Genomic DNA, 17,268 nt, shown 5'->3' with positions numbered 1-17,268 from the left:
GAGTACCTCCAGTTGTGGCAAAAAAAAAAAAAAAAAACCTTATCAGTTGAGAGCACATTTTATTCTTTCCAAGAACTTTGAGCTTTCCACAGTCCAGTCTGGTGACTAAAAGGGTGGATAAGTTGGGGAACACACAGTCAGAGGGTTGGGATGACGTCAGCACTATTAAATGTTGTAACTGATATTCTTTTGTGGTTCCAACATAAATTCCTAAATCACCTTCCAAAATGTCAGCACAGTGGCCACCTCAGCAGAATAAGCCCTAGCCTTCTCCTGAAGTGACTGTTGTAACAGTTGTCCTCTTTGTGATACTTGGTACAAATCTCTATGCTGTTATTTTGATCCCTCCCCGTAGCTATAGCATCTGTAGAGCGAAGGCCCCACCAGCCCTAACAGTATCTGTTTAGCTTATGGTAGTGACTTCAGATCTGCTCAACATGATGGCCATGACACCATGTAAGGGAGAGGGGAAGGGAATGGTCAGGTCTCAGATGTATTCGTGGGCTTTCTGCTTTCTGTGATGTATAATAACAGACCCTGATGTCCATATCAGTAAGAAGAACGCAAGTGATGTTGATACAAGCCAACATTGAAAATGGTTGTTTTGCTAAAATGACATCGATAACAATAATCCCAATGTAAGCATGGGCCAAACGGAATCATCGAGGAAGAACCCTGTGGCCGGAGCTCCATAAATGAGAGTTTCCTTTTCCTCCTGAATGTTTGAGAAAAGGGATAATTGTATTTCCAACACAGCCTTAATTCCAGATTACATACATAATGCACACAAAATTAACAAAAGGAGCCTTTAAAATCTGACAGCTTTGTCTAGCTGTGGTGGCACACAGGCCTTTAATTTTTAATTCCAGCATGGAGGCCAAATCAGGTGGAGCTCTGAGTTTGAGGCTAGCCTGGTCTACAAAGCAAGTTCCAGGATGGCCAGGGCTGTTATACAGGAAAACTCTATCTCAGAAAGATAAAAAATTGACACCTGTGTAACAATTGTTCTTAGCCCTGGATAATAAGAACTGTAGGGGGTAGTCATGATGTCCTCAGATACATCAAATCTAAGTCAATCCGAGGCAGGACCCCAGCATCCATTTTAAAGGCTCTTCCAGTGAACATCTAAGACCAAGAACCAGAGGCTTGGGTTCAGCTCTGAGTTCACTGTGAAGTAATTAGCTGCTAAGCCCGGGGGCCAGCGACTCTTCCCTCTGGGACCCTGAGTATTTTTATTTTTCTTTTTAAAAAATATTCATTTATATGTTTGGTTTTATTTTGTGTTGGATATTTTTCTGGCCTCTATGACTGTGTACCATGTCCACACAGCACCCACAAAGGATGATATCAGATCCTCTAGGACTGGATTTACAGATGGTTGTGAGCCACCATGTGGGAGCTGGGAATTGAACCCAGGTCCTTCGGAAGAACAGTCTGTGCTCTTAACCACTGAACCATCTCTCTAGCCCAAAGTTGATATTTCTCTGGCCAGGCAGTTGTCTGGCAGCTTCACCAGCTCACTGAAAAGCCCACCACCTTCCCACTTGGCTTTGACCTGTATTTCTTGCCTTCACAGTGCCCTGTCATTTAGCATATGTTTAGATTGTTGTCACCAACCAACAGATTGACCCCAGCTGGCTTTGTGAGCCCCACTTGACCTCTCAGTCACTTAACCTCTTATGGTAACATTTATATATTATGACTTATATATCTGAAGACTGCGATCCCAGCAAAAGTTGAGTCTGTTGGAGACAGCGAGGGTCCCCTTCAGGCTTGGGTGCTTGCAGATCAGAAAGGAGGATCTGGACCAAAAGTAGGTCACCGAATGAATGTATCAGGGACCCACTGCTACACTCACCGACTGGTTACTTCTGTAGAAGGAGGCTTGTGGGCCTCATTCATTCTCCAATGACCTCAGGGGCCAGCATGGGGCCCAGCAAGCCAACCCAGGTCTGTGTAAGGACAGGAAGCCAAAACCACATTTAGGTAGTGTGTTTGGAACCCCACATATGATACAGGCCACCTCAAGGAGAGTCATCAAGGATGGGAAGAAAAACTTAGGAGAGAAAAGCAATGCGGAGTAAGGAAATACCAAGTCTCTCCTAATTAAATATTTATGGTGTGATTTCTTTTTAAGAGAAGCCAATGGATTTTAATATGTAAATTTTAGGATGAATTCAATAAGGATAAGCAAAATGTGATCATTGTAGGACCCATCTCAGAAGAAAAGTATTTCAGGAAATGAAACTCATTGTTGGCTTAGGAAGATGGCCAAATGCAGTATGCAGAACCAGTCAAGATCAGCCTGTGTGCCATAGCCTGGTCCCTCAGACAGCCTGATTAGAGAGGAAGGACAGATGCAGCAATGCCCAGGGCAGCCAGACGGTGGATCTTCAATCTGCTGTGATAGTTTTGATTGCCAGAGAACCTTCTAGGGATTCTGCACTTGTCTCATTTTATCCTGATAAGACATGGAGTCTTCTTCCTAGTTTACAGGTGCAGGAACCAGAGCCCAGGGAACATATTTTCTTCCCCAGATAGATGGGCAGATAGCACTGTGGCCTTGGACAAGCTCATGCTTCTGTTATCTGTGCCTTCATGTTAATTATTCTTGTTCTTTGGGGTTGCTAATTAAATGATTTCAGTGTTACAGATTTTTGTCTATTTTTCCTAGAGTCAACATTAGACATCTCTGGACTATGTCAAGATTAACTAGGAAATCTAATTAAAATCAAGCTAGTTCAAGAGTGGAACTGGAAAAAAGGGTAGCTATATAAAAGGGTGTGTACAACTTTTAAAATCAGGGCTTGCCTTAGGTTCTCAGCCTTTCTTCTAAATGTTAAAATGTTGAAGCTGCCTTCTTTCTTGCTAAGGAAGGGTACTGACTCTTACAGATAGACACTGTCCAGATTACTACCTGGGGATAGGGAGTGGGGGAGGGTAATATTTTATCCCCAGCTTTGCCACTAATTAGATAATTGCTCTAAGCACAGAACTTAACCTACTTGAGTCTTAGTTTCCAAGTCTCTGAAATGGCAACAATGTTTGCAAGGATAAAATTAGGCAGCCTGTCTGCTCCCTGACTGGAAGCCCTCTCATGCCTATGTAGCTCCTGCTTTAAGACTTTGGGAAAATGGCATGGTATGTTCTGAGCCTCAGTTTTCCTATCGGTAAATTGCATAGTGTCTACCGAGCTGTATCAGCAAGAAAGTATAATGGAGTGATACGTAGTTGTCGGTTAGCCATTGGATGCCAGACTGAGGGAAGAGCCGTACAATACTCTGATGGTCAGGCAGAACCCTGCTGATGGCTGAACACATGCTGTATCAATGAGTGTTTATGCGGCTGAGGGAGCGAGGCCTGTTCCTCCACAACTCAGCACGGGGTCTTGTTCATGGTATTGTTGCTGATACACAGCCAGTGATGACTGCTTCACAGAAGCATGGCTGCTCTAGATGTTTCCACTGCCAGGGTTATGTGCTAACCTTGCTGCTGTCAGGAAGTGTGAGGACTGGTGCTGAGGAGTGGAATTCAGGATCTCCTTCCTGGATCTCATGTCCCAGAGCTGTAGTTTTCCAGGGCAGCCATTCCTCCTGTGAATCCTTAACGCATCCCACACCAATGAGCTCAGGATTGAGATGCAAAATCCGGGGATCAAGACTGCCCTTAAAGTCTGGTAGAAGATGCAGATTCTCCCAGAGGGCAGGTTCTGTGGGGTGAGATGGGTGGGGTAGAGATACAGAGGTATGAGATTCCTGAGAACTGAAAGGCAGGGAGGGGAGGTATTGAGGGGGAGGAGAGAAGGGGAGACAAGGAAAACAAAAGGGAGAGGGGGCAAGAAAACCCAATTCCCTCTTTCACAATTCTCACAAGGTTCTGCCTGACCATCAGAGTGTTGTATGGCTCTTCCTGCAGTCTGGTATCCAATGGCTAATCCATCTGGGGGCTGGACGGCCTGAAAATGAAGTGTGCTGTAACGTCAAAGCAGGGTCTGTGCCTCACATCTACACAGGGATGAGATGAGAGGCATGTCAACATTCCAGGAATCCCCAAGTAGTGATGTTCTGTCCAGATAATGAGAGGCTCAAAGCCAGCTAGAAAGGAAAGCAACCCTTGGGTTTGACAACCTCAGAGGGTAAGGTAGGGCAAGCCAGACTGGAGCTGATTGGACGAAGGCCTTGAGAGCCACAGAACACACTCAACATCTACAAAAGCAAATGCCAAACACATTTCTTTATTAGACCAGCAATATATGTTACTTATAGAAACACAAGAAAACATATAATCGCCTGGTAGACCAGGAGGATGAGCTCCCTAATCCGGTTACTCCACAACTCTTAGTCACTAATGGCTAAGTGCCTAGACTCTGGGGTTGCCCTGCCCGGGACAGAGTTCACCACTCCACTTACAGCTGGCAGCCACAGGTGAGTCATTTAGCTTTTCTCCTCTGTATATCAGAGATGCTAATAGTAGCTACTCTCATAGCAACTTGTGAAATTTAAAGATGCTAGCACTGTACTGTGTAAAGTAGTAGCTGAACTATATCAAATGCTGTAACTGTAACACTGGGACCATTGTAAAAAAAAAGTTAGTAAACTACTACTGTATTTCTAGATATTCCCCTATGTAACATACAGAAAGTATTGTGTGCGACACAGTTTTTTTTTCTTTTTTTTTTAATTTCTTTTTTTTTTTTTGAACATGAAATGCTTTTTTTTATAGCATGTTTTACAAGGGGAGGGGGTAAGAGGGTCCAGGTGGTGGAAAAGTACAAAATCTTCTTGGCCTGCGCCTTGAAACATGTCATGGTCTATATGGTACACTGCCTTGAATTATGATCTACCTGCAGTTCTTCAGAAGATATGGTACACTGCTTGAGTTATGGTCTCCCTGCTATTCTTAAGAAGACATGGTACTCTGCTTTGAGTCTATCTGCAGTTGCTAAGCAGGATCTTGCAGTTGCCAAGCTTCAGAGGACATTGTGCAGGTGGGGAAAGGTAGGGGGTAAGGGTAAGGGCGAGGGTCCTGGCTTCTGGCATCTCCCCCTTCTCTGTTTAGTTAGAGAAGGCGTCTTATGTTCAATCCCAACTATGTGAGTTTTGAATTTGGATGTCTAATTATGGGGGGTCTTAGACAAGTTCACAACCCCAAAACACTGATGTGAGACGAGTCACATCGATGGTCGAAGGCTTTAGGCTGTCGACGATGGGCAACGTCAAGGGACTCTGATGATGACACAGTTTTTTTGAGGACATGGTTGCCCTGTGCTGCTGACACGGACAGATTGTTACTATTAAGCTAATGTTTGCTTATAGTGGAATGTGCTATGCCCCCTCCCCCCACCCCGGTGCTAAAAGTTTCACATAAATGAACACATTAAGTCCTCACAATAACTGAAAACTGGGTACCAATGAGGAGATGCTTAAGTGCCTTTGTGGTAGAATCTTACGAGTTAGCAGGCAGATAGATATCCTGACTTTTAAACGTGCTCATGTTAGTACTTGATATGCACTTTGTAAGGTCAGGTAAGATTCTTTAGGATCTCTGGAAAGAGGCAAGTTTTGGTGTGAGTATGTGCCCTCTGTCCCTTCCTGCAACAAAGAAGAGTCAGTCTGGTACCTCAGGCCAGCAAGGATGGTACCCACTACCAGTTACCCTGGGAGGTTTACACTTCTGAACTGCAAACAGTTGTGTCCGCCTCATGTTCTCTTGGGCTTTACTGGTGTTTTCAGCCTCTAATCTGGCATCTCTCTTAGATCTGAAATAGGGTCTTAGGTCCAGAGTTGGTCTTCTTTTTCCTGAGAGGTCTTTAACAGTACTGTGTGTGCCACTGACTGTAGCTTCTTCACCCTTCTCTTTCCATTGATGCCCTTTGGCCTCTGTCCTCAAACTTTGTTCACTAATTTAATTAAATCTTTGCTAACCCTACCCACATGAAGCCCAGTTCTGGCTCCTGCAGGAATGTAGGAGAAGAAAGCTATTTGAGAAAACACCCACTCAAAAAAACAGAGCCAAACCAAAAGGTGGCTCATTCGTAGCGCCCCTGGGCTGAGCCAGATGGGTTTAATGGGAGAACTGGCTTTACTGTGAGTGTGGGGATGAGTGGGTCACTCAGTGTGATGGAGGACAGTGACCTTCTGGGACTAACCCCTCGTTTCTTCATTTAGGAGCAGCTCAGAGCTGAGGAAGGAGAAATCCCGAGATGCCGCAAGGTGCCGGCGCAGCAAGGAGACAGAGGTCTTCTATGAACTGGCTCATGAGTTACCCCTGCCCCACACTGTGAGCTCCCACCTGGACAAAGCCTCCATCATGCGTCTAGCCATCAGCTTCCTGCGGACACATAAGCTCCTGTCCTCAGGTAAGGCTTGACAGGTCCTGGCCCAAGCTGGCATGAGGCTTCACTCCCAGACACACCTACAAATATCCACCCACAAAAAGGCTGACACATGGCCTTTAGTGTTACATTTATTTTTTGCGTGTGAGTGTATGCATGTGGGTCAGAGGACCACCTTTGGGAGTTCATTCTGTTCTCTTCTATCATCTGGGATCTGGAATCTGGGGCTTGAAGGTTGTCAGGCTTAGCAGCAAGTGCCTCTACCCATTGGGCCATCTTGCTGGCCCTGTTCCTTTATGGTAGCATCTCCTCTCTGGTGATGGTCTTCTCACAAGTACACCCAGGGGAAGAGGTCAAGGACAGGCCCAAGCAAGAGTATGAGGTGCTCCCAGAAGCAAGGCAGAAGGGGCACTGCGCAGAGCAGGGTCGGTGGCAGGGGCACTGTAGGACTGAGTAGAGACAGTGGCTCAGCTGCATTCAGTTCCTAATGGGTGGGTAGCCCCATGATGAGATAGCCCTGTGATAGATGACAGCCTCAAACATTGCTCACTCTCGTCCAGCCAGTGCATTCTTTTTCCCCTCACATCTCTTTACCAACAGTCCATAAAAAATGTTTTCTTTCCTTTCTCAGAGTTACATTCCTCAAAAATCATTTCCTGTTAGGCTTCACCAGGAAGAGGCAGCCTGGGATTTCCACTTTCAGATCTTATGTGCAATCTTGTCAGATTTATCAGTTCTGTAAGGAAACTGGGCAGCATATAGCAGCCAGGCTGGCACTACGACTGTGCAGCGTCTGAGTGCGTGAGCAAGGGAGGCAGTCAGGAGGGAAAAAAGACTCTGAGGCTCATTTTCAGTTTTCCTAAGTGAGTGAGTGTGTCACTCTGGAGATGACTCCTTCTGCTATCCTGTAACAAAATGGCTATTCTGGGCAAGAGCCCCCTGCACAGAGGGGAATCCAGCATGAGGTGGGGAAGCCAGACTGGCCTGTGCTATTCTGGGCCCTCTGCACAGGAAGGATATATGGAAACGACCTTCGGAGAAGAGAATGATTGCTCACCCCACCCCCAACCCTATTGCCACCCCCAACCCTTAGGCTGGAGGCTAAGCCTGTGCTACAAGGCTGAGGTGACCGTGCTGTCACAGAAATGAACAGAGAGTAGAGAAAGCGAGGACAGAGCTGCTGAACACACAGCAGAGCAACAGTAATTACTCAGTTGTGGGTGACAATGGTTGAGGGAAGTTCAGACTAAGGCCTTGTAAAGCTTGGACTGCTAAATAAAAAGGCAGACTCCTGAAGAGTCTGTTCCAGGCTCCTTGCAGGCCTTCTTTTCACAGAGTTTGTCCTCTTGTAGAAATGGGGACAGCAATTCGGTGATTTATAGGATTCTGCAAAGCCTGTCAAGCAAAAAAAAAAAAAAAAAAAAAAAAAAGTTGATAAGGGGCAGGGAGCCAATGTGAAGCAGCTGAAGCCTGACCAGGACTAGCCAGGAGCAGTGGGTGGGCAGGAGGTTCTGAGAGCTGTCTGTGTCCTGCTGTCATAGTGGGAACACATTGTCTGTGCTTGCCCACACAGAAGCCTGTGTGTCTTCCTCAGTGAGGCAGATTGATTTGCAGAGGCCTTGGCTAGGGTTGGGTCTTCTGAGCTTATCTGCCCTCATGTGTCTTGGTGCAACCCCTCTCACACTCCATGTACTACATAAAGCCACAGATACAGGACCAGATGTCACACGTCCCGGCTCAGGAGCTCTGAGTCTTGAGGACAAGGACTGCCTGCTGTCTAAACAGCCCAAGCACAGACAGACCAGAACGCTTGGCGCATCAGTCTGGGGCTCTCAGTTCTGTAGAAAGAAAAGTTAGAGCATGATAAACAAGTTCTGGTCATCTAGTCCTGGCAACCTTGAAGAAGTGCCCCTGAGTGCAGCCATGGAAGGAGATGTGGCTTAGTTCTCCTTTTCTGCCAGTTCTCGGGGCTCCTACCAGGTGTTCTCTGGACTGGTTGTAGAAATCATTTTCAGAATTGGAATGTAAAGCAACCCTTTTCCTCCCCACCCACCCATTGTTTTTGTGTGTGAGTTCATGCTCTTGAGAAGTTAGGGAAGGGCCTCTGGGTCTTGCTCGATGGCTTCTACCTCATTTCTTTTAGACAGGACCTCTCACTCAGCCTGAAGCTCACCATTTTAGTTAGGTTGGCTGGCCAGCAAACTCAGGGTTGCGGGCACACACAGCCAACTTCAGTCACTGCTGAGGGCGCACATGTTCATCAGTGCAGCTTGCTGTGCCTGCTGAGCCATCCTCTCAACCCTGAATCATACTTCTTGTCTTGTCTTGTTTTTGTTTTTTGTTTTTTGTTTTTTTTTTTCTTTTTCAAAGATTTATTTATTATATATGAGTACACTGGAGCTGTCTTCAGACACACCAGAAGAGGGCATCAGATCTCATTACAGATGGTTGTGAGCCACCATGTGGTTGCTGGGATTTGAACTCAGAACCTCTGGAAGTGCAGTCAGTGCTCTTAACCACTGAGCCATATCTCCAGCCCCCATTGTTTTTTGTTTTTATATGACAAAAAGTTTAGAGGATCTTTGAGCAGATATCCTCCTACACTTGGCTTATTGGCGTAGTTGCCATCTCTCTCAGAGATGTTGTATAGGACTTTCTCTCATTGGGCCTCAGCCCATGCAACATTGTTAGATGATATGAAAGTCTCTAGTCTGCTGTACAGGTTATAGCTTAGAAGTTATTCTAATACAAAGAAACGATGTAAGAGAAAAGTCAGCAAACCCTAATGTCTTTGGACCCACCTTTTAGCAGTTCTAGTGTTATCGACATATACTTTCCCAACTCAAAACAAACCACAGACTCGTTACTTAGGCAAGTTGAGGTTGTATACTTCATAGTTCAAATGCCTAAAAAAATACCAGGCTTAGCATTAGGGGTGTTTCTTCTTTTCTTAGCAACACACTTCCTTTGATTTTCACAGTAGGCTGTTGTGTGTGGGAATGTTGGGAAGGAAGCCTCCGCACTGAGAACTCCAGGCTGAGTCGGGCCACAGTTGAGATTCATATCACAGGAAACAAATCGAAACAATAGCTTTACGATACTCGCTTCCATGCTGGCCCAAGAGGACAGAACACATTCTGGCGGGAACATGAGTGGAAATATCACTCAATTGTCTTAAATCCTATTTCAAGATGAGCCCTGCGTTCTGGAGCTGAAGGAGAGTCGCTTCTGTGTTCCGAGAGCTTTAGCTCGCAGTAAATGTGCAGAATGTACATTCTCCCCAATTCTGATTTGAGGCTTCCCCCCAGAAATCAAATTCTTGTTACTGTAGAGTTGGAGGTCAGCACAAAGCCAATTTTCTAGACATAAATGTCAGGTTTAGTTTTGATTATTTTGATTTGAATTTATTTATGTTTGATTCCTGGCATTTGCCTAGTGAAGACAAATAGTCTGCTCAGGATATGATTCTCTGATCCTTAAGACATTAAAACCCAAGACATGATTTTAAAGTTTTTACTGTGACTTATCTATCAGGAAAAGTAGGACAAAAAGGACAGACTTATGGCAGGAGATGTGATTTCTGTGCCCTCTTATGCCTCATGGTAAGACCTGTTTTCCCTGGTTTTCAGCCCAATTGTTTTACTCTCCCACTCCATGGCCCCACCTATACTCAAAATCAAGGCCTTTTCTGTGCTGTTTGGAAGGAGGCCAGCAGGATGATTCATGCCAGGATGTTCCTGGCTGAGAGCAGCCAGCAGTCCCTTCAAGAAAGTCTAACTTTGTAGTGTTCTCTTAGGGCAGAGAGTCTGGTCAGTCAGGAGATAGCAACTGACTGTAGCTCTGTATAGCATTTTACGAAGGCTAGCATGGCGAGCAAGGATCGCGGGTGAGCGAGTGTGGAAAGAGCAAGATAAAACTCTCCAGTGATGGACTTCTGGGGCACACCAGGAGAGCAGCAAGGTCAGGTGGGATCTATTACACTGCTGAAAGTGGGCCCAAGCCTGCCCACAGTGGGCATAAGGTACAGCCAAAGATACAGAAAGTGGCCCATTCTCTTTTCTTGCAGCTCTGTGTGTCTGAAAGACTTGAGCACTGTGGTGCTGGGAGAGGAGGCACTGCATAGGCACAGCCTTTGAAAGGAAAGACTCCGTGGAGATAACTTAGTACCAAGCACCTGGGAAGTAGGAAGCCTGTATCTAAGCTTCTCTGAAACAGTCTAGGAGTTCTAGAGTTTCTTGAAGAGGGAAACATCTAGAAGAATCATCCTGGTGGAGTAAGAATGTAGCAGCCTCACTGCTGGCCTCAAAGACCCAGTCAGAGACCCCTTGCTCTGGCACCTGCTAGTTCACCCGAGGCAAATGGCTCTACAGTTCTGGTGTGTCACCCACCATGGGCGGTGCTGTCTAAAGGAAGTGAGCAGTGCTCCGGAAAAGGTGCTCCACAACCTTCTCAGCTGCACATATCCTGGCTGTGGAGTCATCAAAGCCTGTTTACTGGTGCTATTTTTAGCATTAAAGAAACTTGTGCTCCTTCTCAGTGGAGACAGTTCGTCTATACCACAGTTCTTTGAGATTCGAACCTTGACAGGTCCTGGGAAGCAAATGGCCAGGATGTAGAACCCCAGATGATTAGAGAACCAGCCCAGTACCTTAGCAAGCACCTACTTTATTTTGTACCCACAGTTTGCTCTCTGTTCTTAGCAGTTTCCCCAGGAGGGGCTTAGACTCGTCAACAAATGTCTTTCCTGGAAGCTTGTTGGTGCCTGAAGGCTGGACTTGCACCCCTGCTTGCCGTGTCCCCAGTTCTCCACAGAACTGAGTGTGTAATGAGTGCCACGGGTGAGCCCAGCCCTTATTCCAGCCCAGGGAAGATATGGAGGAAAAGCTTCGTAACTGCAGTGAGTGAGCTTACCCCAAGCCCAGTGCAGGGTCAGATATGTATTTAGGGGAAGTCTGGTGTGCACAGCCATGAGGATTAGCAGTTTTCAACAGAGATGTGACAGGAGGCTCAGGACTCTGGGTGCAGCAGGGGGATGTCTGCCTTCCTCTTCTGGGCTGGGAGTGACCTGGCCAAGTTCCTTCAGAGACTCCTAGGAGAATAAGCAGGTGCTACAAGAGCAAATAGTTCCACTGAAGGAAGAGGCCACGCCCAAGCCTGGCTGCTCCAAGGTCCCAGGGAAGGAGAGGGCTGCTGGCTTCCTTGACCCTGTAGTTGTTGTGACTTGAGTCTCAAGATGTCATGTGTCTGGCCCCAGAGCACCTTTCTCCAAAGGGCAGGCAACGCCACTGTAGCCAGTTTCGCCACCTCCTGGAAGTAAGCGGACTGGACACTTCGGAAAGCCCGCTTGGCTGTGCGAGGCCTGTTAAAAACAGGAAACTTTAAGCAGAACTATTTTCTCTGGGTCTAGTAACCTAAATAGGTTGTCTTGGGAGTTCTCCAGATTTTGAAGTCAGTGTTGCCACTGAGATCAAAGAGGCTGAAGAGAAAATAAATTCTCAGTAGGCCTCAGGGCTGGCCTCTGTTTGTCTGGAGAAAGTGGCCACCTCACTAGGGTAACTCAAACGCAGCTGAAACCTTCTTCTTGCGCGTTTCCTAGGTCAAGCACTCTTGCCCAGCCCGGCTGGTTTTCTCTCCATGGGAATAGTCTTCAGCACGTGGTCCCTGGAGCAGCAACTTTTACACCTCTGAACTTTTTTTTTTTTTTTTTTTTTTTTTTTTTTAGGAAGAAAGGGCTCTTTCCCAGCTCCCCTGAATTAGGAAGGAAGTGTGGGGGAGACCTTCCAGCACACCCTGGGTGGGGTACAGCCTCCTCTTACTTGCATGGCCTTAGGCTCTGGCCTCAGCTTAATTTTTGAGCAGGGGTTTCCATGTTCTTTACTTCGCACAAAACTCCATAAATTGCATAGCAGTCCTGGGCCCTCCTGGGCCTATAGTCCTGGGCCTATAAAATGAGACTCAATGCTACATGCCTCGTGAGTCACTGTAAAGCCCATGTAAAGTGTTTACTGTGTTGCCTGTCTGTGGTTATTGTTCCACTTATGTTAGCAGCTAAAGTATCAGATGTTGCTGCTATGATGTCTAGCGTTGTACCTCTAGACCCTTCCCCCAGCCTTCCTATTGGACAGCAAATTCTGCTACCACAGAAACCACACTGTCCCAAAGTCATTTGTCAGTGTGGCCTGGGTGTTTCATCTAGACTTTGCTCATCAGGCGTGTGGCAAATGCTTAGATGGTTGGCAGTATGCCTTTCCCATAAAAGCCCACCCTGTGCTCTAGAGCCATGCTTGTCCCCTCAGTCTTGTCTGCTTTAACACCCATGAGTGTTGTCCATGTCCACTCTTTCCAGTCTGCTCTGAAAATGAATCTGAAGCTGAGGCTGACCAGCAGATGGATAACTTGTACCTGAAAGCCTTGGAGGGTTTCATTGCTGTGGTGACCCAAGATGGTGACATGATCTTTCTGTCGGAAAACATCAGCAAGTTCATGGGACTTACCCAGGTGACACCCTCTGCCTCTTTCAATAGAAAAAAAATGTCTACATTTGGGGAAATAGAAGCTAACAGGAGGTCCTAGGCATCATCTCTCTTGACTTTTCCTTACACACTCCCATATGATGATGACAGTCCTTAGGCCACAAACCCCGAGAAACATGCTCCCAGTGTCATGGGGCTTTGCATTGCTCGTGGCTGCCCTGTCAGGTCTCTTCTGGTTAGATTAACTTGGCAACCATATGAATCAAGTCCCTATTGCCGCCATTACTGCTCTGTCACATCTGTAAGTCCATGGACCCAATGTTGGCCGGAGATTATTGATGAGCACCCCATTCATTTCCTTTCCTGTCTCTGAATACAGATGTTGTTATCTAGTTTCCTCCTGGAGTCTGACTTCATCATAGTAACAGTGTCTGGCCTTGCTTTTGAAACAGGTAGAACTAACAGGACACAGCATCTTTGACTTCACTCATCCTTGTGACCATGAGGAGATCCGTGAGAACCTGACTCTCAAAAATGGTAAAGTGTTCTTCTATGTTTGCATTCTTCCCGTGATCCCCTCCCCACAAGTCTACACAAATAGCCCAAAAGGATTACGGTATGGTGCTGTGAAAAAACTGGCATCCATAGTTTCCAGTTGGATTAACTCTTGGGTGGGTATTCGGCCACTGAGATGAGACCCAGCACATAGAATAGCTCCTAATGACCATCCAAGATGCCCGATGTCATACTACCAGGTCAGGGTGCCATCTCTAGGACGTTTCATCACCTGAGATCAATCATCCCTGCTAAGTGACACCACCCAAACCAATAGCTTCATCTATGCCAAATTATTTATGGGAACTGCTACAGGTGCTATTTATCGTGTATCAAACCACCCAACACAAGGGCTTAAGCAATCTCCCACATTTCTGGAGATTCTGTGGGCAGGTCTCTAGCTCTATGTGACATCAGCTGGATTGCAGTCATCAGGGGATGAACTAGGTTGAAGTGATTAAAATGGATCACCAGATTTGTAGCTGGGACAGTGACTATGGCTCTCAGTCTATTTAGCCTCCTGGTAGCCTTTGTCATGTGGAGACACTAGAGTAGCCATGTTATATGACAGCTCAGAGCCACATTTCTTACTTCTCCCTGTAAAGTGCAATTGTTGAAGCTGGCAGACCTTCCTAGGCCTGAGTCCTGAAATGGGCATGTCACCACTTCTAACCCTATTCTGCTGGTGAGTGCAAGGTTCATGCCTGCCCTGTGTGTCAGGTGTGTGTCAAGAGGCGTGACCCTTAGGATTACTACTGAAGAGTAGCTATTACGGGAATGTGGAGATTTTCAGAAGAACTGAAACTTTAGGGCTGGAGAACTGGCTCAGTGGTTAAGAGTACAGGCTATTCTTCCAGTGGACCTAAGTTGACCTCCCAGGACTTTTGACTGGTAGTGGGTCACAACTGCCTGTAACTCCAGCTTCAGGAGATCCAGGGTCCTCCCCTGACCTCTGCAGGTATTTGCACAAATGTGCTCATAAAAACTTCAGTAAACCTTTCAAAACCAAACAAAAGGAGCCATAGCCGTAGGCAGCAGGGGCTCCCAATGACTGCTAAGATTCTGTCTGTACTTAAGAGTCTATCACTGGTCTGGACAGACTGCCCACATCAAAACATCTTTTACTTCTCTCACCTGTCACTACCATGGGGTGTGAGCTCATCCAACCTGAATAACAAAGGCAGTGATACCACACCTGTGAAGTGTTGTCATTGTCATGCGTGATACAAAAGCTGAGGCTTTATTGGCTCACCTCTCCTGTTGGTACAGATTACTGTAATCCACACTTAGACTTACAAAGCTTTGTAAAATTATAACCACCTCCCTTTCTGATGCTGCCCTGACCTCTCATCTGGATTGCTTGGCCAGCTGGCTCCCAGAGTATAGAGGCTGGGGACCACCATGAGTTTATTTGTCTTGCCTGTGGTACTGAGAAACACTAGGCTATATAGAATGATTGGTTCTTGATGGTGAAGAGGCTATCAACTACAGACATGCACCTCCATGCTTGGCTCTCAGAAGTACTTTGTAAAGAGGTGTCTCTCATTGCTTCTCTTCTAGAGAACACTGGTCCCTGGGTTCTTGGTCTCAATCAACTGCTGACCAGAATCTCTGTTTGAGTCTATGAGATGAACCAAGTATCTCAACTCCTGTGCTGCTCAAAGTCTTTCTTTTCAAATCAATAGCAAAAGATGAGGCCAAATGTAGGTTTAGGTTCTCTGGCTCACAGCTGAGTGCCCTCCACTTATCTGAGAAACACTCAGACTCATGAATAGAGATTTGAGATCAGGCAAACTCAGCCAATCAGCAAGTCCTCACTGAAGATTTCAGGCTGCATAGACTCATGGCCTAAAAGCAAGGGGTCAATATGGGTTCCTGGAAAAAGAGAATGTCAGGAGACAGGCTGTGGAATGCTTTGATGGTGAGGTGGAGAGCCTCAAACTTTGTCCTGCAAACAGTCAAGGGATGTTGAAGATGTTCAAGCTGAGGTGATACTATCAGACATCAGAATGGGGAGACTCCAGAGATTAGCATAGCAAGTTAGGAGCCCACAATAACAACCCAGACTATTAGTCACAATTCAATCTCCAGCTCCCTCATTCTTAACTCCTGGGAGCTCTCAATACAGTTATAACTCATCATATACAAACCCCACCTAGTAACTAAAATTATAAGAATTGGGGAGAGTTTATCAGAACAACATTCAAGCTGTCACTTAATGGGTTCTGCAAAAGATGTTTAATTTTAGTTCAAGGAGGCCAGTTCTTTTGATACACAACTCTTTTAGACTGTCAGTCAAATCAAGGTTCCTTAGTGGTGTGGGTGCAGAGGCAGCTTCTCTTAGAAAGCAGTGTGACTATTTGTTGGAAGGTCCTAGATTGCTCTGTGATGCTGGGCCTTTGGAGGCCAAGAATGAAGGTGGCAGTGTAGCCACAGTTTAGACACAGCTGGCCTCATGTTTTCTATTCTGCTTAACAAGAAGCAGAAAAACTGGGCAGGCTTTGGAGACTTGTACTGAAGGAAAGAAGCTGTATGTTCTTTGTCTCGGCGATTTACTTAATCCTGAATGAAAGGTGATCTAATTGATCTTTGTCAAAAACATCTTTAAGATAGACTTGTCCACCCAGTTCCAGTTAAAAACAAGGTGTGTGTGTGTGTGTGTGTGTGTGTGTGTGTGTGTTTGTGTGTGTTCATCCATGTTCATTCTTCCCCCTCCTTGACATGTGTCACCTTTGGGAGAAAACTGATGAATGGTACATTATCCAGAAAGAACATAGTCACTCCAGGATGCAGATAAGATATAGGTCTCTCATGTTCCTGAGAGACAGGCTAGAAAGAGCACAGAGGATAATTGTCCGAGGATAATTTTAACTGGACAGTGTCCTTGAGCTACCACGGTCACTCTCAAGCTTCCCGCCAGAGGATGCAGGCCTGGCTGGGAAGAGACATCTGCAACTGTGGCTGTAGCCTCACAACTCTCAGGTGACAAACAGCTACAGTGGGAAGCAGACATGGGGCAGCTTCTGCCTTCTAGGCCTTCCTGCTCCTGGTGATGCAGTGACACGGGAGTGTCTACCCAGCCTTCCTCAGGCCTAGCACCTCTTTCTCCAAGACAGACATCTGGCTTTTGCAGGGGAGCAGCTGTGTCTCCCAGGAGCCCCTCCACTGTGAGTCTCTATGGACCTGGTGTTAGCCCATGCCCCTGAGTGGAACTGGACATCACTAGAAGCTTTGTAAAAGCCTTCCTTGACATATTTCTGTCCCCTTGTTCTGACCACAACTGAGCCAGGATTCAAGGCGCAGCAGCTGAGGGATACCATTAGTATTTAGGCCATGAGGGACTGCCCATGGCACTCAACTACAAACAATTAGGAAACACAAATAGATTGTAATTTGGATTTATTCAACTGGGTCCCACACCCTTCCCCACTCAGGCACTGGTTTTGGGAAGAAGAGCAAAGACATGTCTACTGAGCGTGACTTCTTCATGAGGATGAAGTGCACAGTCACCAACAGAGGCCGGACCGTCAACCTCAAGTCTGCCACCTGGAAGGTAGGCTATCAGTCATAGCTTGTAGTGTCAAGTGTGAGCTGGGAGCATGGGTGCCTGAGGCCCTGTCCCTCTTCTCAGCAGTCTCGGCCTTGTCTTACTCCTATGGTTTGTCCCCAGGTCTTGCACTGCACCGGGCAAGTGAGAGTCTACAACAACTGCCCCCCTCACAATAGCCTCTGTGGCTACAAGGAGCCCCTGCTGTCCTGCCTCATCATCATGTGTGAGCCGATCCAGCACCCATCCCACATGGACATCCCCTTGGACAGCAAGACTTTCCTGAGCCGCCACAGCATGGACATGAAGTTCACCTACTGTGATGACAGGTGGGGTGTTGGGAATCTGAAGTCCCAGCA

General features: G+C 46.5%; 1 protein-coding gene across 1 annotated transcript in view; it reads left to right on the top strand.

Moving 5' to 3' along the window:
* The window catches only part of Epas1 (endothelial PAS domain protein 1), a 78,849-nt gene that overhangs the window by 38,051 nt on the left and 23,530 nt on the right, over positions 1–17,268 (top strand). The window contains exons 2-6 of the mRNA XM_028765084.1: positions 6,168–6,358; positions 12,681–12,832; positions 13,260–13,344; positions 16,797–16,915; positions 17,033–17,238. Coding sequence (XP_028620917.1) covers positions 6,168–6,358; positions 12,681–12,832; positions 13,260–13,344; positions 16,797–16,915; positions 17,033–17,238 — 753 coding nt within the window. The remainder of the gene's footprint in view (positions 1–6,167; positions 6,359–12,680; positions 12,833–13,259; positions 13,345–16,796; positions 16,916–17,032; positions 17,239–17,268) is intronic.

The sequence above is a fragment of the Grammomys surdaster genome, unplaced genomic scaffold (assembly GCF_004785775.1).
Source record: "Grammomys surdaster isolate TR1022 unplaced genomic scaffold, NIH_TR_1.0 149, whole genome shotgun sequence".
In the NCBI taxonomy this organism is placed as follows: domain Eukaryota; kingdom Metazoa; phylum Chordata; class Mammalia; order Rodentia; family Muridae; genus Grammomys; species Grammomys surdaster.
The sequence above is the reverse complement of the archived record's forward strand: the minus strand, read 5'-3'. Positions and strand labels throughout refer to the sequence as shown.